Source organism: Ranitomeya variabilis, chromosome 5 (assembly GCF_051348905.1).
Source record: "Ranitomeya variabilis isolate aRanVar5 chromosome 5, aRanVar5.hap1, whole genome shotgun sequence".
In the NCBI taxonomy this organism is placed as follows: Eukaryota; Metazoa; Chordata; class Amphibia; order Anura; family Dendrobatidae; genus Ranitomeya; species Ranitomeya variabilis.
Window position 1 is genome coordinate 90,362,469 of NC_135236.1, and position 20,013 is coordinate 90,382,481.

The window sequence follows — 20,013 nt, forward strand, 5'->3', positions numbered from 1 at the left end:
ATTCGGCAGAGCTGATCTGGGTCCGAGCTCACCCAGATAATCGCGTCCCGTGATCGTATGGATGCCCCACTTATGATGAGAAAAAAATGCATAATAGGGTGTGTGCATACACACACATACACACACACACACACACACACACACCAGGAGCAGCAGCCGAGACTCAGCGCTGCACACGGGGAGAGCAAGTAAAGCAGTTTGCTTTTTTATGAAGATTATAGAAAAAACTCTTCTAAATGGGGACAACCCCTTACGAATCCCCATGTTTCCTCCCAGTATAATAATAACACCTATACTCACCTCCCGGGACTTGTGTGACATTATGTCAGGTGATCCCTATGGCCAATCAGCACTGGCTTCAGTGTCCCCTCCTTCGGGCAAAACAAGACATCCGGAGGAAATGAGAGCAGCCACAGTTAACACTTCCTCTAGATATCAATTACATCTGTAGGAGAGGAGACTGAAGCCACCGCTGATTCACTGCAGAGATCACATGACAATGTTGCACGAGCCCCGAGGACAGCCAATGCAGGCACTGCTGGAACGGTGCTGGCCCCAGAGGCGAGCATAAGGGCTCGCTCCCATCAGTGAATAACTCGGACAAGCGCTATCTGATGTTTTATCGGACCAATGTTATACTATGGGGCAGTGCTGATTCATCATGAGAAAAAAATTGCAGTATGCTGCGAGAGGCTCCGCAAAGTGGATCACGCTTATCCATTCAAGTCTATGGGTGCGGGCAAAACATTAGACCGCACATCACTGACAGAGAAGATGGAGACATTAAGTTCTCCGTACCAGTGTGCGAGAGCATCAGATCACAACAAGAGGACACTGAGCTCAAATCCTGATCAGTGTCATTAGCAAAATCCATCCGATTCTCTCGCATGACACAATTATCGCGCCCGTCACCCCGGCCAAGGTGTCATGGTCTTACATATATAATAATAAATTCTAGGGGAAAACAGATTCAGAAGGGATCGTCTGAGTAGTGGATGACCCCTTAATGACCGGCTATTTATTTTTGTTTCTACCTCACAACATTTCAGCATTCATAATGTTGCATATAGGCCACTCAGGATATGGGGGTGATACAAAGGAAACATGAGTTCTTTTTGGAATCCTGGGGAAATCTTACTCAGGACGGCCATTAATTATAATTCTTCCCAGTAGAGAGGAGGGAATGGTTTACAGGCACACAGCTAGGACACGGTTCTGAGCTGAAGTTGATCACAGGGGTTTTATTCAAGCTTCTTTCCATCCGACAGAATCACTTCTCTTCATGCAATGCTTCATCAACGTATATGACAGTCTCTTTACAGATAATTGCTCTTCACACAGTGTCTTAACCTAAGGCCTTTTTCACACGTCCTGATATTTCCGGTACCGGAGATATCCGTGTCTGTGTATAAAGTGTGTAATATGTGTAGCAACCGCGTGCCGCATCAGTACCACACGGACTGTCAGCAGGGAAGAAGCTTTACAGTTAGCGCTATTCCCCGGCGGCGGGTGCTGAAGATGCTCTCATCATTCCCCCCAGCACTGCCGGCGATCACCACAAGAAGAGAATGATGAGAGTTATATTAAAGTCTGACTGATAACAGCAGGTGGGGGCTTTTGGGACTATTACTCCCACCAACCTACACCTGCTGCTAATAACAGTGACAGCAGGAGCGGATGATAGGGGTATTCCTCAGCCGCCGCCTGCGATATAACGAAATAAATGAATGAAAAAACCCGGCGTGGGTTCCCCCCTATTTTCTATAACCATGAAAGGTAAAACAGCTGGGGGGCTGCAACCCTCAGCTGTCAGCTTCTGTAAGGTTGGTTAGCAAGAATAGAGGGGTCCCCATGTTGTTTTTTTTTTAACTATTTAAATAAATAATTTAAAAAAACGGCGTGGGGTCCCCCCCGTTTTTGACATCCAGCCTTGCTAAAGCTCACAGCTGGGGACTGGTATTCTTAGGCTGGTAAGGAGCCATGGATATAGGCCCCCCCAGCCTAAAAATAAGAGCCCGCAGCTGCCCAGAAAAGGCACATCTATTAGATGTGCCAATTCTGCGCTTTGCCCAGCTCTTCCCATCATTCTCCTCTGCTTGCGCCGATCGCCCAGGGGAGAATGATGACAGCCATCTTTAGCACCTGCCGCCGGGGAACAGCGCTTACTGTAGCGCTTCTTCCCCGATGCCGATGTGTGTCACACGGATGACATCAATGTGTGTTCTCCATCTGCAGGCCGTTTTGCGGCCCGTGCTGAAGGTCAAAAAATGGACATGTCCGTGGAAACGCACTTATGTGAATGAAGACTTGGCACACACCAAAGAGGTTGCAATGAAATTTTTTTTTTTAATGTAGTACAGTACATACCTTCCTCAATGTACCAAAAGCACGTACTACAGGAATTATGGGGATCCCCCATAACAGATAAATACGGTAGTCTGGTAACTATAGGTGTCCTAGCTCAGAATATTACCAGGTATATGAGGCAGATGATCCAGTTCTAGTACGGTGCTTAGAATAACAGACACGGTGTCCACCACTTGTCATACCGTGGAAACACACTGACATGTGCACAGAGCCATTCACTTGAAAGTGTCTACGTATGTCAGTGTGAAAACTGTCACCACACGTACCGGAGACACGGATGTGTGAAAGAGGCCTAAGCAGAACTGTACCTTGCTCATGCAGTGAGGTGGGGGATGAGTCTGGTGCTGTAGCTCTCTCACTTCTATCTTGAGGTAATAAAGATGCTCCTGGCTGTCCTGACTGCTTCTTTGATTACAGCAATCCCTTCTGTGGAAGAACTGGTCTATACAGCTTGTCTGATTTGTCTGTCGGGAGACTAACACCCCTTCCTCTTGGATGTCCAGGACACAATAATCACTTTCCCAGTATCCCCTGGGGCTGAGCTAACCACTCCCTGTCTGCTATAACCCCTATTGTTGCTGGATGGTTCTAAGTCAGCAGCTCCTATCGGTCACAATAACTTTTTTTTTCCCCTTTTATTGACAGCGGAGGCAGGGGCTCAGGTTTGTGACATGGTTTTTCCCCATCCCGAGATCTTGCACACGTGCCGCTCTGTGGGTCAAAGACTCCGGCCATAAGAAGAGCTACACAGGAGTGAGATTCCTAGGCCTTTATTCCGACTTCTACAGCATGTGATGAAGATGACAAGGTCCCTTTAATTGGAGGAGGGGGGGCGGTCTACACACAGGACTTGTCGGCACTCCTGCTGCTATGATGTTCCTCTTACTACTCCTCAAAATGTATGAATTAATTATTATCATCCCCTCCCTCTGTGTGAGAGGTGCATCTCTAGGAAGGCAGCTGATTGGCCAGACATAAACCCACCCAGTTGTCACATTATTCATCCATTTCAAGTGGGAGTAACAGAGGATCAGCACAATACAGGGATATAAGTAGGGGGACACTGCACGAAGGGCGACATTACTACCACAGACCTGTGGGGGGACCACTCCTGTGTGTGGGGGTCTCTATAGGGGCGGGGCCACCACCTCCACAGCAATGGCTGACATGGGAGTACCCCCCTTTAGGGCATAAACACCAGACACACAGCCCAGGAATATGCCCACAGCAACCGAAGCCATCCCTGCAGGTGCCCTCCTGACATCACTGGGGTCAGCAGTAATGTTCTGCACCACACACGAGCGGCTGCCGTACACAGGAGGCTCTGACAGGCCTAGAAAAGCCTCCGTGTGGGACCACTGCCCCCAGCAACCCCGGCGGAATATCACATATGTGAGAACACCTCATACCTCCGCACTTCCCGGCTTCCGTCCTGCTGCGCTTTCAAAATTTCCGCGCCTTCCTCCAGCGTGATGACGTCACGGGTAACGGCTCGGGGCGGCCCAATGCGTGCCAACATCGGTGGGAGGGGCACGCAGGCAAAGGATTGGAACGTGTGGGCGGGGATTGGATCCTTTGACGCCATCTTTCTTTTGGGCAACTGCCCATTTCCCGGTTCTCGTTCTTCCCATGGATTCGGCAGTGTCTGTGACATGCGCACTCGTCTGTTTCACATTCTCACGGCTCAAGCTCCTGTTTCTGAATAGGATTGATATTTGATACATTGATTTGTAGTGTTAGCTACTGATGTTATGTGGCTGTTCACACCTCGTCGGGCTCTGCGTTCCCGGCAGGTCGCCACTGTCCTATAATGACCGCCACCTCAGGACGCGTGCGTATACCGCCGTTGCCGGGTCTACTGTTGGTGACTGCAGATTTGTTATTTTGTAAACTATGACTCTGAATATCTTGTTCATTCATCCTGTAGTGTATTAAAGTTTTTTTAAAATTGTATAGGAAGTGCTAATAAAGTTTATTAAAAAAAAAAAACAGCGGTCTGTGTTACAGCGCGACCCGGAAGCGGAAGTTGTGGGGCGGAAGTGTCGTCTGCAGCGCGTTGTTTGCCCCGTGTGTGAAGTGCAGACCGGGCCGGCAGCGTCGCCATGGCGGATGTAACAGCCCGCAGCCTCCAGTACGAGTATAAGGCGGTGAGTGTACCGGGGACACCGGCCGAGAGTCCGAGCTATCCACCGCCGGCCACACACCAACGTCACTGGCTGAGCTGGGACTTGTAGTCCTTAGGAACCCTCCCCCTGACTTCCCCTAATGCTTGTAATGCTGTTCCTGGGCCGCACTGTCGCAGCGTGTGGCGGGAGCGCGGCCTGACGTGCCATGTACATGCTGCAGAGCAGTGTGGGCCGGATCTAATGAGGCCTCAGTTTTGTGTTGATCTCTTGCAGACAGTGTTGTTCCATGTTCTGTAGGAAACAAGCCTATTTCTTATAGAACAGCATTCTTACTGAATTTATTGTGACTCTTTCACCAGGTTTTTTTCACCAAATCTGAGTGTGATAATGTAGGGGCAGAGATCCTGATTCCAGCGATGTGTCACTTACTGGACTGCTTGCTGTAGTTTTGATATCATTTTCATCCACAGGAGATTATCACTAGAGGACTAGTAAACCTGCAGAGATGTAGTCCTTCATAAATAGAGATAAGCAGACTAGCTTATTAGCAAATAGCTATATCTTGCCGAATAAGCCCTGACCCGATCAAATTCGCTCATCTCTATATATAATCGCCAGTTGGGACTTCCGGCCGCTGTCCCCCGAATTCCATAAGGCACCGCGGCCAGTGTCACAAGGGACACACACGTCTCCGCTATTCCCACGCAGGCGCAGTAACAGCCACAACTGTGCTCTACCTGTGCATGCACGGTAACCAGGCGTTTGTTACTGCGCCTGCGTGGGGAATAGCGGTGACGTCTGTTTTATTTGTGCAGCCGCAGTAACAGCCTTACGGTCACGGCCTGCTCAAGTGACAGATACACATCACCGCTATTCCCAGTAACAACGATTTTTGATTACCTCACGCAACACAAACTTCTCCACAGTCCCATACTGTGTATGAATTTTGTACAAGGAAAAAACAGTGCACAAGGGGTGAAAGAGGTCAAATGACACAACACATACAGTACAGAAATGCGGAGGGATGATATAGAACAGATATGTTGGAAAGCACAAACGGTGTGAGACATGTCCGCTGCTCCTGTCAGCACCACTAAGCATACACAGATGTTAGTATCACCGCACTCCCGATGCGATGGCATCCGGCCTATTTCTAGTCTCTATTCATAATCGTGAGCTGTGCAACCCCGCCCCCACCTCTGATAGGCAGCTTTCTGCCTATGGCTTACCAGGGAAGCTCCACACAGGAATAGATTATAAAATGCCTTTATTAAATATTGATGGCAAAGTAAAAACAGCAAATATCTGTGCGCATAGCAGGACTAGGAAACAACACATATAATTGTTTTGCAGCTTAGGTAATACTGGCCGATCCAGTTTATATATGGACAAATCCCTCTAGAGTGAAAAAGTGAAAAATAATGTGCAATAATTTAACACAAAAAGGAGAAAAATAGAATTATCAAAAAAGTGCAATGTGCAAACCAGCAATTCACATCCAAAACTGGTGTAAATATATAGCAGTATAATCGAATAATTCATAGGAACAATATATCAAATCCAGATATAATATATTATTCAAAGTGCAAAGCAGCAATTCACAGATTTTTCACTTTTTCACTCTAGAGGGATTTATCCATATATAAATCGGCCAGTATTATGTAAGCTGTGAAACAATTATATGTGTTGTTTCCTAGTCCTGCTATGCGCACAGATATTTGCTGTTTTTACTTTGCCATCAATATTTAATAAAGGCATTTTATAATCTATTTCTGTGTGGTGCTTCCCTGGTAATCCATAGATTGGTTGTTTGAGCTGTTTCTCCTGGTTTTGTGGTTTCCACTTCTCTCACAGAGCATCGGATTATTGAATCTGCACTTATTACACATATTTTATATTGTTTTTTTTATATGTTGATTGGAGCAATTTTCGGTGCGTCTGTGGCTTTAACGTAGCTTTCTGCCTATGCACAGTCTACACAGCTGCCAATCAGTGGTCTGGATGGGGTTATACCGAGGTCAGCATTGAGAGAACTGATACATCTGCGCAGATAAAAGTATATTTACAGGGGCTGTCCACGACTGAGACAAACCCTTCTTAATCTAAGATACAACCACCTATACTCACCTCCTGTGCCGGTGCTCACATTCCTGGGGCTTATGTGCCCAATCAGTGCTTGTGTCATGATCCCTGCCTTCGGAGGTACTGAGCATCAACTGGAAGTCAGGGCTTCAGCTGCTCTCTGACTTCCTCTTGATGTTCAATACGTCTGAAGGTGGGAACAGTGAGCCCCAGGGACGCGAGTGGCGACACCGCTGTAACTACTCCAACATGGGAGGTGAGTATAGGTGGCTTTTTTTTTTATCAGCGCCAAACATCATGATTGAGGATGGGTTGTTTTTCTAGTGACAGCCCCTTTTAATCAGCATTGCAGCAATCGGGGTCTAGAATCAGGGTTTCTGCCTTTACATTATGTTGCTCTTGTTTGGGGAAGCAAAAAGCTGCTGACAGATTCCATTTAAAAGTAAAATTACTAAACGCAATTGCGATCCATAAATATTAAGCAAAGATAAAAGAAAGTCATACAGTCACAATGGTGATACAAACATCGCTAAATATATCTAGACAGTCTGAACGTAAACTAGACAGTCTTTAAGGGGATTGTCCAGTCTGTGATGGCAAGCTGCCGAATCGTGACAGTGTGCGATGCTCCCACTGCCACGATGCCTCAGCAATTGGGCAGTCATATGGTGACATGTAAGACATTTGCACTCTTGCAATATTCGTAAGCCTCTTTATTCCAAGAGGGACTCCTTGGGTGAGACGTGCGCCTCATGTATGGGTAAAGTTGACCCTGTTTTTCTGTGAGGTGCTGTGTACCATTGTTGAATTAACATTTGCACACTTGCAGTCACGTGCCGACTAGTCGCTCCTCCACTGTAACTTTGTAAAACAGAGGAGAGTTCAGTCGTCACAGGAACACAGCTACGCAAATGGTGCGCACGGTGTCATGTCACTTCCCACCTGCACATGGAATACTGGGATTCGTGCACTGTCACAATTCGATAGTGTGTAGTTACTGCTGACTCTACTTCTTAGACTGGACAAATACTTTAAAGAGGGTTTTACCAAAATCATAAGTTATCCCCTATCCATCTACACTATAGCGTACAATATGCTGAATGCTGGGGTTTCAACTACTGGGACCTCCGGCAAGCCAAAGAAGGCTCTGAATACTGCCATCTTGAATGAAGCAGAGGTGCGCATGCTTGACATCGGCTCTATTCAATGTCAGTGGGGCTGACAGATGTAATGGAGATCTCTAATAGGATTTTTCCTTCTGTCCCATTGGCAAAGAATGGAAGGAGCTGAGCTTGTCCAAATCCACTCCCTCCTTGGGATCGCTGAGTGTCCCAGCAGTCCGACCGCCAGCAATAATTATATTGTTCCCTATCCAATCTATAATCTGTACAATTCAATTGGAAAACAAACTGAAATCTTTTTGAGCGAATTGGCTGCAGCGGTCAGGTGACTAGAAGAGCGGCTCATCTTCTGTAATGTCACGCTTTTCTCGTCACCTGACTGCTGCACCAGATTCCCAGCGGCAGCAGTGCTGTCCCTTCCAAGTTGAGCACTCATCGCTTCCACAGCTGGCGCGGAGTTTGGCATCAGCTGGGGCGCTGGAAGGTGATTATCCTACCATTTTTTAACTTTTTCATTTATTGTAAGTGCATCTCTGCCTTTAAAAAAAAAAAAAAGTGTTTTCTATACCAGACAGCCTCGGTAAGAATCTCATACACACTGCAGAAAATATTTGCTAACTAAGTTGATTCCGCGTGTCAATTTAGGCTGTGAATGTTACTGTACACTTCATGCTTTGCACCATTTTTATGCTGATACTTTATGGTCTACAAAGTGCGTTCATCAGGGTCCTGGTAATTACCGTAATGCAATAATGTAAGTTACATTCATGATAGATGTAAACTCCCAGGGGTCCAGGTATTGTATCTGGCATATATGGGTAGAGTCTGCCTTTTATTGGTGTTTCTGATCAAGCAGCTTTCTCTTTCCTAGAACTCTAACCTCGTACTTCAAGCAGATCGTTCCTTGATCGATAGAACCCGCCGAGATGAGCCCACCGGAGAAGTGCTGTCCCTGGTGGGAAAACTGGAAGGGACCCGCATGGGAGACAAGGCCCAAAAAACCAAACCGCAAATGCAGGAGGAGAGAAGAGCTAAGTGGGTGCTGCCACCGAGGACTATTCATTGTTGTCATTTCTTACCTTCACTGAGATTCGTATTCTACTCCAAACACATAGTCTAAGGAAAACCATTATAGTCATCCTGGTACATGGCGTAGTCATAGCTGCTCATCGCCTGCTTCTTGCCGATGATTCGCTTCGGACTCTTCCTGTTTTCATGTCCTCAGCTACAGCAACCTACTCTTCAGTATTCACAAATGCATACTGTGTTTGTATTATAAGAATTGTAACTAATTGTATCTTATAGGAGGAGAAAGAGAGATGAAGACAGACATGACATAAACAAGATGAAAGGTTTCACCCTCCTATCAGAAGGAATTGATGAAATGGTGGGGATTATCTATAAACCCAAAACCAAAGAAACTCGTGAGACCTATGAAGTCCTGCTCAGCTTCATACAGGCGGCACTAGGAGACCAGGTACACGTCTGTTGTAATGCTTTTGTCTACCCTTAGGTTCACATTGTTCCATTTGCTTGCTCTTTTTATATATTAAAGGGACTGTCGGCACAGAATGACTGTTCACACTCAGTACAGGTGCTCAGTGCATCACGGCGGGGCCAATTGTTTATATACACCTTCCCAACTGCTTGTTTATGATCTAACGTCGCTCTTCTCTGGCTCCATTAAGCCAGATATGTCAATTCAAGAATGGGGGCAGGGGTGTTTATAAATGATTAATATCATCATGAAGCAACAAGCAGCGCGATTTAGTTTGAACAGTCATTCTGTGTGGACAGAGTCCCTTTTGAGCTAATAACTGCAATTGGAAGTTGTTTTTAAGACACCAAAGTAGAAGATTGGTCTCCTAATGTAGATATGTGTTCTGCTCTCTTATGTCAGCCAAGAGACATCCTTTGTGGTGCAGCTGATGAGGTGCTAGCCGTGCTGAAAAATGACAAGCTGCGAGACAAGGAAAGAAGAAGGGAAATAGAGCAACTCCTGGGCCAGACAGATGACACGCGCTACCATGTGCTGGTAAACTTGGGCAAGAAGATAACGGACTATGGGGGTGACAAGGAGATTCAAAATATGGGTGAGCATACTAATAATTAGATTTCAAGTTTAATTGACTTGAGAAGAAAAAAATAAATAAACGCGCGTGTGTGTGACAGTGTTTCATTTCTTACAAAGCAAGGATTAGGACACAGAGCTGCCTGCAATTCATGGCAAAATCACACCATAGCTAATCCCTCAGGTCACTTCTGTTGACGTTTCTAAATTTTCTATACTGTCACCCACCCTATTATTTGAGTCTGTCAGCTCAAAATGGCTGTTCAAACCAAGCACTGGCACCGGAGGTATCCTTGGCGCAGCCAAACAGTTCAGTGCACCTTCCCACCTTTTTGTTCTCCATCTATTTCCGCCGATATACAGTAGATGGAAAACAAGTGGTGGGAAGGTACGGCCTGCTGATAAAGGGGGGGGGGGTATTGTGGTACTCAACAAGACTGCCTATGAGGAAGAATCTATTCGACTCCTGACTGATGCAACCACTTATAAGAGACTTATTAGTGACCCTACTGAACGTTTTGTCAAGAATCTTAGTGTTCTTGCAACACGGGGTAAAACTCTAGGTATTTTGAACAAAAAAGAATTTTATTTTATTCTGAATAAAAATCCTAGTATTGTAGTATTCTACTACCTCCCTAAAGTGCACAAGGATTTAATGCACCCGCCAGGTAGACCTATTATTTCAGGCGTTAACTGTCTAACATCAAACCTGTCACGCTACATTGATATACATCTTCAGAAGTGCATGTCTATTGTCCCGGCCTATCTTAAAGACACTAGCCATGTGCTACAATTACTCGAGGGCATACGCTGGGAGAGTGGTTTTATTCTTGGGACACTTGACATTAAATCACTCTATACAGTGATAAATCACTCTAAAGGTTGTGAAGCGGCGGAATATTATTTGGACAAGTTGAATATTTACAAGGATACGCAGATTAAATTTATTATTAAGAGTATTCTATTTATCTTGGAACATAACTATTTCGTTTATGATGGCCATTTCTGCCTTCAAACATGGGGAACGGCCATGGGTACCCGCTTCGCCCCCAGTTATGCGAACCTTTATGTAGCGAGATGGGAGGAGCTACATATAAAACTTACTAATAGCCCCAATATTGGGCTGGTCATGTGGAAACGGTTTATAGACGATGTTTTGTTTATTTGGAATGGCCCCCAACATGATTTGGATGTATTTGTTGCCAGCCTCAATCACAATGACTTTGGGTTGGAATTTACAGCAACTATTAGTAAAACTACAGTCAATTTCCTAGTCCTGAATATTTTTATTGAAGGGGATCAGGTATTAACTAAATGCCATCGTAAGGCGGTGGATTCTAATGGTTTTATAGATATAAGTAGCTGCCACCTTCCCGTCTGGTTGACTAATATTCCTAAAAGTCAATTTACACGATTAAGACGGAATTGCACCAAAATTCAGGACTATGAAGTCGAGGCTGAGTACCTGACGGGAAAATTCCTGGAAAAAGGTTACCCCATAGACCACATTACGACGGCCAATAAGGAGGTATATGATACATCAAGAGACACCCTTATACACAAAACCACCAGAAATACACCCATTGGTGAAGATATTATAGACCAAATTCATCGTCTACCCATTATTACGCAGTATCATCATGGGCATAGACGTTTTAAAAAAATTACACGCAAACATTGGGCAACCCTCCAATTAGATAAGGTGATAGGTGGCCTATTACCCCAAAACCCAAGGTTTATTTTTAGGAAATCGCAATCAATTGGGAACATTATAGCTCCAACAACCAGACAGGGTCCTATTAAGAAAACACCCCTAATAAATCCGGGTTTTACACCTTGTGGCACCTGCTCTTGTTGTGTGCGTACCAATTTTAAGAAGAGCAAACTACTAAAAAATTTTAACTCAGACGGCTCTCGGGAATTTTTAATTAAAGACAGCATATCTTGCTGGTCTATGGGGGTTATTTATTTAATTAAATGTCCATGTGATAAAATCTACGTAGGCCGGACTAAACGCAGACTTATGGACCGGCTTAAGGAACATTTTAAGAATATAGAGAAAGGCTTTGTAGGCCACCCTCTGTCAAGACATTTTAATGAGCACCATGGGAGGTCAAGTAGAGGATTAAGTTTTTGTGGTATTCAGAGGGTACAAGGAATTGGAGGGGAGGCGATTATATTAAGTTAATGTCACGCACTGAATCCAAGTGGATTTTTATGTTAGACAGTTTAGCCCCTAAAGGTTTGAACTGTGAAATTGAGCTATACGCTTTTAGCTAAATCTTCGTTTACAGCGTGTTTTTAGCCCCTTCTTTTGTTAGGTGTCTCTTCGTCCCCCTCCTGCCCTTCTCCTCTTCTCTCTCTCTTCCCTCCCCTCCCTCCCCCCTTTTTATTGGGTCCATTTGCTGTATATGGATCTTTTTTTATATACTTTTATATATATATATTTATATGTATCTCTATATATTTTATATTTTCCCAAAACTTGTAGTGATACAGCTGATTATTTATTATATACTATTATATTTCACATTTTACATTATTTAATGTTTTATCCTCCTGTTATGTAGGGTGTTTTTTGCCCGTGTTTTTATTGGTTTATATTGCTTTTTATGCGTGTTATGTGTGTCTATAGACAATTATATAAAGGTTATTTGTTTTATATATATATTTAATAGGGGTCACTTTAGCCAGGATAAATCCTGTTTTTATTTTGCACATCGCATATCTAAGTTCTTAATTATTACCCCCTTTTCACTTAGCTAGTGGCCCATTAGTGCTGCTTTGTTCCAAATGCCGGCACTTCGTGTGAGTATATGGGGCTTTATAAGGAGTAAGATACCGCCAGCACCTCTAGCCCTGACGAAGAAGGTCCGGAGACCTTCGAAACGCGTAGGCAATTGTGGTCCTGTGCGGCATCCGTCCTTTGCTTTTTGTTTTGGTGACGTCACCCAAACCACGCCCCCTCCTTTCACCGCTCTGTGCAGCGGCTTTTTTCCGGCCCACGTGTGCCGGTCAGCGGCGCTCTTGTCGTGCGCGGCGGGCATACACTCACCAGGGAGGACGCTCCCCATACCACCAGGTGTTTGTACCGCCCCACGCTGCCACTTTAGACATTGTATTACTATCTATTTGGGCCGCTGGTGATTCTGTTCCTATACCCATCTGGACGGCGACAGCCTTCACTGGGAACACGCTAGCACCTTCACAAGCAGTTTTATTATCATTCAGTAAGTGTGCTTTTTTTTATTTTTACTCGCCACGCACTTTTATGTGAAATCTCGGCTATAATCGGCACCTGCTCTGTTCGTTCTTTCATTGGTTACTGGTTGCCTATGTTGCCTATATTGTTTATACTCATATTGTGGTGTACGTCTTGTCTAGTTAGACGTTCACTTTTTATATCTGTGTACTACTCGATCTAGTTAGCGCGGTGTCCTTATTTATTATTCTCAAGTGGTGGGAAGGTGCCCTGAACTGCCAGGCGACACCATGGTGCACTGAAAATTTGTGCTTGGTTTGAGCAGTTGTTCTGCTCTGACAGACTCCCTGTAACTATATACATTAACTTTTTTTTTTTCCTCCTTCCATTTTCAGATGATAATATAGATGAGACCTATGGGGTCAATGTGCAGTTTGAATCTGATGAAGAGGTAAGTGACCTGTGCAGTATATAGATGAGACTTCTGTATAGTCTATTGGCCTGTGTTAACCCCTTAACGACCGCCGATACGCCTTTTAACGGCGGCCGCTAAGGGTACTTAAACCACAGCGCCGTTAATTAACGGCGCTGTGGAAAAAGTGAATAGCGCCCCCCAGAGTCAGATTTTCTCTGGGGTCTCGGTTGCCGAGGGTAGCCGAGACCCCAGAGAACATGATTCGGGGGGTTTTTACCGACCCCCGAGTTGCGATCGCCGGTAATTAACCGTTTACCGGCGGTCGCAACAAAAAAAAAAAAAAAAAAAAACGCGATTTGCCGTTTAATTTCTCTGTCCTCCGATGTGATCGCACATCGGAGGACAGAGAAATGTGGTCCCCGATGGCCCCCAATAGCCCCCCGATACTTACCTACCTCCCCCGGTGCTCCTCGTGGCTCCCGATGGGCGCCGCCATCTTTTTTCCGGGAAAAAATGGCGGGCGCACGCGCAGTGCGCCCGGCACCCGGAAGATCTTTGGGGTCTCGGCTGCCGGGGGTAGCCGAGACCCCAAAGAACATGATCGGGGTCGGTTTGCACCGACCCCTGTTTTGCGATCGCCGGTAATTAACAGTTTACCGGCGACCGCAAAAAAAAAAAAAAAAAAGCGATCGATCTGTAATTCTCTGTCCTCTGATGTGATCGCACATCAGAGGACAGAGAAATAGGGGGATTCGGGGACCCTAACATACTCACCCGGTGTCCCTGGGTCCTCTTCTGTCTTCTCCTGCCAGCCTGCTTTTTCATCATGGCGGGCGCATGCGCAGTGCGCCCGCCATCTGCTGCCATCTGCCGGCCGGCAGGAGAAGACAAGTTGGGGCTAAAATTTGTTAGAGTTAGGGTTAGAGTTAGGGTTAGAGTTAGGGTTAGAGTTAGGGTTAGAGTTAGGGTTAGAGTTAGGGTTAGAGTTAGGGTTAGAGTTAGGGTTAGAGTTAGGGTTAGTGTTAGGGTTAGAGTTAGGGTTAGAGTTAGGGTTAGAGTTAGGGTTAGAGTTAGGGTTAGAGTTAGGGTTAGAGTTAGGGTTAGAGTTAGGGTTAGAGTTAGGGTTAGAGTTAGGGTTAGAGTTAGGGTTAGAGTTAGGGTTAGAGTTAGGGTTAGAGTTAGGGTTAGAGTTAGGGTTAGAGTTAGGGTTAGAGTTAGGGTTAGAGTTAGGGTTAGAGTTAGGGTTAGAGTTAGGGTTAGAGTTAGGGTTAGAGTTAGGGTTAGAGTTAGGGTTAGAGTTAGGGTTAGAGTTAGGGTTAGAGTTAGGGTTAGAGTTAGGGTTAGAGTTAGGGTTAGAGTTAGGGTTAGAGTTAGGGTTAGAGTTAGGGTTAGAGTTAGGGTTAGAGTTAGGGTTAGAGTTAGGGTTAGGGCTAGGGTTAGGGCTAGGGTTAGGGTTAGTGTTGTGAATTTGCTTTTTGGCTCCCTCTAGTGGTTACTAGTGTTTTGACTCTGGGTATGTCAGTCATCCCTTGTATGCTCACCTGGGCCGTTAGTTCAGGGGTGTTGCTATATAAGCTCCCTGGACCTTCAGTTCAATGCCTGGCAACGTTGTAATCAGAGCTAATCTGTTGTGCTCTTGTCTACTGATCCTGGTTCCTGCTAGATTAAGCTAAGTCTGCTTTCTTGCTTTTTGCTATTGTTTTTGTTTGCATTTTTGTCCAGCTTGTACATAATCTGTATCCTATCCTTGCTGGAAGCTCTAGGGAGGCTGGAGTTCTCCCCCCGGGCCGTTAGACGGTTCGGGGGTTCTTGTATTTCCAGTGTGGAATTTTGATAGGGTTTTCGTTGACCATATAAGTTATCTTACTACATTCTGCTATTAGTAAGTGGGCCTCTCTTTGCTAAACCTAGTTCATCTCTGTGTTTGTCATTTCCTCTTACCTCACCGTTATTATTTGTGGGGGGCTTGTATCCAACTTTTGGGGTCTATTATCTGGAGGCAAGAGAGGTCTTTGTTTTCCTCTTCTAGGGGTAGTTAGTCCTCCGGCTGGCGCGAGACATCTAGCGACCAACGTAGGCATGTTCCCCGGCTACTTTTAGTGTTGGCGTTAGGAGTAGATATATGGTCAACCCAGTTACCACTGCCCTATGAGCTGGATTTTTGTACTTCGCAGACTTACTTGTTCCTCTGAGACCCTCGCCATTGGGGTCATAACAGTTTGCCAGGCCAGTATTAAATGTTAAATGCATTGCAGAAGCGGGATTATAAGAAAGAAAATTCTGAGTTTTTTTTTTCTTTTTCTCATTTTTTTTTTTCTTTTCCCCTTTACCTCTGAGTGGCTTGTGTTTGCTGCAGACATGAATGTCCAGACCTTGATTACAGGTGTGGACCAGCTTACTGCTCGTGTGCAGGGCATACAAGATTATGTTATCAGAAATACTATGTCGGAACCTAAGATACCGATTCCTGAACTGTTTTCCGGAGACCGATTTAAATTTAGAAATTTCAGGAATAATTGTAAATTGTTTTTGTCCCTGAGACCCTGTTCATCTGGAGACTCCGCTCAGCAAGTGAAAATTGTTATTTCTTTTTTACGGGGCGACCCTCAGGATTGGGCCTTCTCGCTGGCGCCAGGAGATCCGGCATTGGCTGATATTGATGCGTTTTTTCTGGCGCTCGGTTTGCTTTATGAGGAACCCAATCTTGAGATTCAGGCAGAAAAAGCCTTGCTGGCTATGTCTCAGGGCCAAGACGAGATTGAAGTGTATTGCCAAAAATTTCGGAAATGGTCCGTGCTGACCCAGTGGAACGAGTGTGCATTGGCTGCAAATTTCAGAAATGGCCTTTCTGAAGCCATTAAGAATGTGATGGTGGGTTTTCCCATTCCCTCAGGTCTGAATGATTCCATGGCCCTGGCAATTCAAATCGACCGGCGGTTGCGGGAGCGCAAAACCGCAAATTCCCTCATGGTGTTGTCTGAACAGACACCTGATTTAATGCAATGTGATAGAATCCTGACTAGAAATGAGCGGAAAATTCATAGACGCCAGAATGGCTTGTGTTACTACTGTGGTGATTCTACACATGTTATCTCAGCATGCTCTAAACGTCTTACTAAGGTTGTTAGTCCGGTCGCCATTGGTAATTTGCAACCTAAATTTATTCTATCTGTAACTTTGATTTGCTCACTGTCATCGTATCCTGTCATGGCGTTTGTAGACTCAGGTGCTGCCCTGAGTCTGATGGATCAGTCATTTGCCAAGCGCTGCGGTTTTGTTCTGGAGCCATTAGAAAATCCTATCCCTCTTAGGGGTATTGATGCTACGCCTTTGGCAAAAAATAAACCGCAGTTTTGGACACAGGTTACCATGTGCATGACTCCCGAACATCGGGAGGTGATACGTTTTCTTGTTCTGCATAAGATGCATGATTTGGTTGTTTTGGGTTTGCCATGGTTACAGACCCATAATCCAGTCTTGGACTGGAAGGCTATGTCGGTGTCAAGTTGGGGCTGCCATGGAATTCATGGAGATTCCCTGCCCTTGTCTATTGCTTCTTCTACGCCTTCGGAAGTTCCGGCGTATTTGTCTGATTATCAGGATGTCTTCAGCGAGTCTAAGTCCAGTGCACTGCCTCCTCATAGGGAATATGACTGTGCAATAGATTTGATTCCTGGCAGTAAGTTTCCTAAGGGGAGACTGTTTAATTTGTCGGTACCTGAACATACCGCGATGCGTTCATATATCAAGGAGTCTCTGGAGAAGGGGCATATCCGTCCTTCTTCTTCCCCTCTTGGTGCGGGATTCTTTTTTGAGGCCAAAAAGGACGGATCTTTGAGGCCTTGTATTGACTATCGGCTTTTAAACAAGATCACTGTCAAATTTCAGTATCCTTTGCCGCTGTTGTCAGACTTGTTTGCCCGGATTAAAGGTGCCAAGTGGTTCACCAAGATAGACCTTCGTGGTGCGTACAACCTTGTGCGCATTAAGCAAGGCGATGAATGGAAAACCGCATTCAATACGCCCGAAGGTCATTTTGAGTACTTGGTGATGCCATTCGGTCTCTCTAATGCACCTTCAGTTTTTCAGTCCTTCATGCATGACATTTTCCGGAAGTATCTGGATAAATTTTTGATTGTTTATCTGGATGATATTCTGGTTTTTTCTGATGATTGGGACTCGCATGTGGAGCAGGTCAGGATGGTTTTTAAGATTTTGCGTGAAAATTCTTTGTTTGTTAAAGGCTCAAAGTGTCTCTTTGGTGCACAGAGGGTTCCCTTTTTGGGGTTCATTTTTTCCCCTTCTGCTGTGGAGATGGACCCAGTCAAGGTCCGAGCTATTCATGATTGGACTCAACCCTCGTCAGTTAAGAGTCTTCAGAAGTTCTTGGGTTTTGCTAACTTCTACCGTTGCTTTATCGCAAATTTTTCTAGCGTTGTTAAACCATTGACGGATATGACCAAGAAAGGCTCTGATGTAGCTAACTGGGCTCCTGCTGCCGTGGAGGCTTTCCAGGAGTTGAAACGCCGGTTTACTTCGGCGCCTGTTTTGTGCCAACCTGACACCTCACTTCCCTTTCAGGTGGAGGTGGATGCTTCGGAGATTGGGGCAGGGGCCGTTTTGTCGCAGAGAGGCCCTGGTTGCTCTACTATGAGACCTTGTGCCTTTTTCTCTAGGAAGTTTTCGCCGGCAGAGCGAAATTATGATGTGGGCAATCGGGAGTTGTTGGCCATGAGGTGGGCATTTGAGGAGTGGCGTCATTGGCTCGAGGGTGCTAAGCATCGTGTGGTGGTCTTGACTGATCACAAAAATCTGATGTATCTCGAGTCTGCTAAACGCCTGAATCCTAGACAGGCCCGCTGGTCATTGTTTTTCTCCCGTTTTGACTTTGTGGTCTCGTATTTACCAGGTTCTAAGAATGTGAAGGCCGATGCTCTGTCTAGGAGCTTTGTGCCTGATGCTCCTGGAGTCGCTGAACCTGTGGGTATTCTTAAAGGGAACCTGTCACCTGAATTTGGCGGGACCAGTTTTGGGTCATATGGGCGGGGTTTTCGGGTGTTTGATTCACCATTTTCTTACCCGCTGGCTGCATGCTGGCTGCAATATTGGATTGAAGTTCATTCTCTGTCCTCCGGAGTACACGCCTGCGAAAGGCAATATTGCCTTGCGCAGGTGTGTACTCCAGAGGACAGAGCATGAACTTCAATCCAATATTGCAGCCAGCATGCAGCCAGCAGGTAAGGAAAGGGTGAATCAAACACCCGAAAACCCCGCCCATATGACCCAAAACTGGTCCCGCCAAATTCAGGTGACAGGTTCCCTTTAAGGAAGGAGTTATCTTGTCAGCCATTTCTCCTGATCTGCGGCGTGTGTTGCAGAGATTTCAGGCTGGTAGGCCTGACTCTTGTCCATCTGACAGATTGTTTGTGCCTGCTAAATGGACCAGCAGAGTCATTTCCGAGGTTCATTCCTCAGTGTTGGCAGGGCACCCAGGAATATTTGGCACCAGAGATCTGGTGGCCAGGTCCTTTTGGTGGCCTTCCTTGTCAAGGGATGTGCGGTCATTTGTGCAGTCCTGTGGAACTTGTGCTCGAGCTAAGCCTTGCTGTTCTCGTGCCAGCGGGTTGCTCTTGCCCTTGCCTGTCCCGAAGAGACCTTGGACACACATCTCTATGGATTTCATTTCTGATCTTCCGGTGTCTCAGGGCATGTCTGTCATCTGGGTGATATGTGATCGTTTCTCCAAGATGGTCCATTTGGTTCCTTTACCTAAGCTGCCCTCCTCTTCTGATCTGGTTCCTGTGTTCTTCCAGAACGTGGTTCGTTTGCACGGCATTCCTGAAAATATTGTGTCGGACAGAGGATCCCAGTTTGTTTCCAGGTTCTGGCGATCCTTTTGTGGTAGGATGGGCATTGATTTGTCGTTTTCGTCCGCTTTTCATCCCCAGACTAACAGACAAACGGAGCGAACTAATCAGACTTTGGAGGCTTATTTGAGGTGTTTTGTCTCTTCTGATCAGGATGATTGGGTGACCTTCTTGCCGTTGGCTGAATTTGCCCTTAATAATCGGGCTAGTTCCGCCACCTTGGTTTCGCCATTTTTCTGCAACTCTGGTTTCCATCCTCGTTTTTCCTCGGGACATGTGGAGCCTTCTGACTGTCCTGGGGTGGATTCTGTGGTGGATAGGTTGCAGCGGATCTGGAGTCAGGTGGTGGACAACTTGAAGTTGTCACAGGAGAAGGCTCAGCGTTTTGCCAACCGCCGCCGCGGTGTGGGTCCCCGACTTCGCGTTGGGGATTTGGTATGGCTGTCTTCTCGATTTGTTCCTATGAAGGTCTCCTCTCCCAAATTTAAGCCTCGCTTCATTGGTCCTTACAGGATTTTGGAAATCCTTAATCCTGTATCCTTTCGCCTGGATCTTCCGGTGTCGTTTGCCATTCACAACGTGTTTCATAGGTCCTTGTTGCGGCGGCACGTTGTGCCTGTGGTCCCTTCTGCGGAGCCTCCTGCTCCGGTGCTGGTTGAGGGCGAGTTGGAGTACGTGGTGGAGAAGATCTTGGATTCTCGTCTCTCCAGGCGGAGGCTTCAGTGCCTGGTCAAGTGGAAGGGCTATGGTCAGGAGGATAAT

The 20,013-nt window shown here is 45.9% G+C and overlaps 2 protein-coding genes across 3 annotated transcripts in view; one reads left to right on the forward strand and one right to left on the reverse strand.

The window, feature by feature from the left end:
- The window catches only part of NCAPH (non-SMC condensin I complex subunit H), a 50,127-nt gene extending 46,158 nt beyond the window's left edge, over nucleotides 1-3,969 (reverse strand). The window contains exon 1 of one of the 2 annotated variants that reach the window (XM_077262913.1): nucleotides 3,777-3,969. The gene's annotated coding sequence lies outside the window, so the exon portion shown is untranslated. Of the gene's footprint in view, nucleotides 1-2,675 lie in introns of both variants that reach the window. The other variant, XM_077262914.1, reaches the window with a different exon arrangement.
- A 389-nt stretch (nucleotides 3,970-4,358) lies between these two features.
- SNRNP200 (small nuclear ribonucleoprotein U5 subunit 200) overlaps nucleotides 4,359-20,013 on the forward strand; it is a 65,002-nt gene continuing 49,347 nt past the window's right edge. Inside the window, exons 1-5 of the mRNA XM_077262911.1 lie at nucleotides 4,359-4,514; nucleotides 8,568-8,731; nucleotides 9,002-9,173; nucleotides 9,597-9,789; nucleotides 13,365-13,420. Coding sequence (XP_077119026.1) covers nucleotides 4,470-4,514; nucleotides 8,568-8,731; nucleotides 9,002-9,173; nucleotides 9,597-9,789; nucleotides 13,365-13,420 — 630 coding nt within the window. The 5' untranslated portion in view covers nucleotides 4,359-4,469. The remainder of the gene's footprint in view (nucleotides 4,515-8,567; nucleotides 8,732-9,001; nucleotides 9,174-9,596; nucleotides 9,790-13,364; nucleotides 13,421-20,013) is intronic.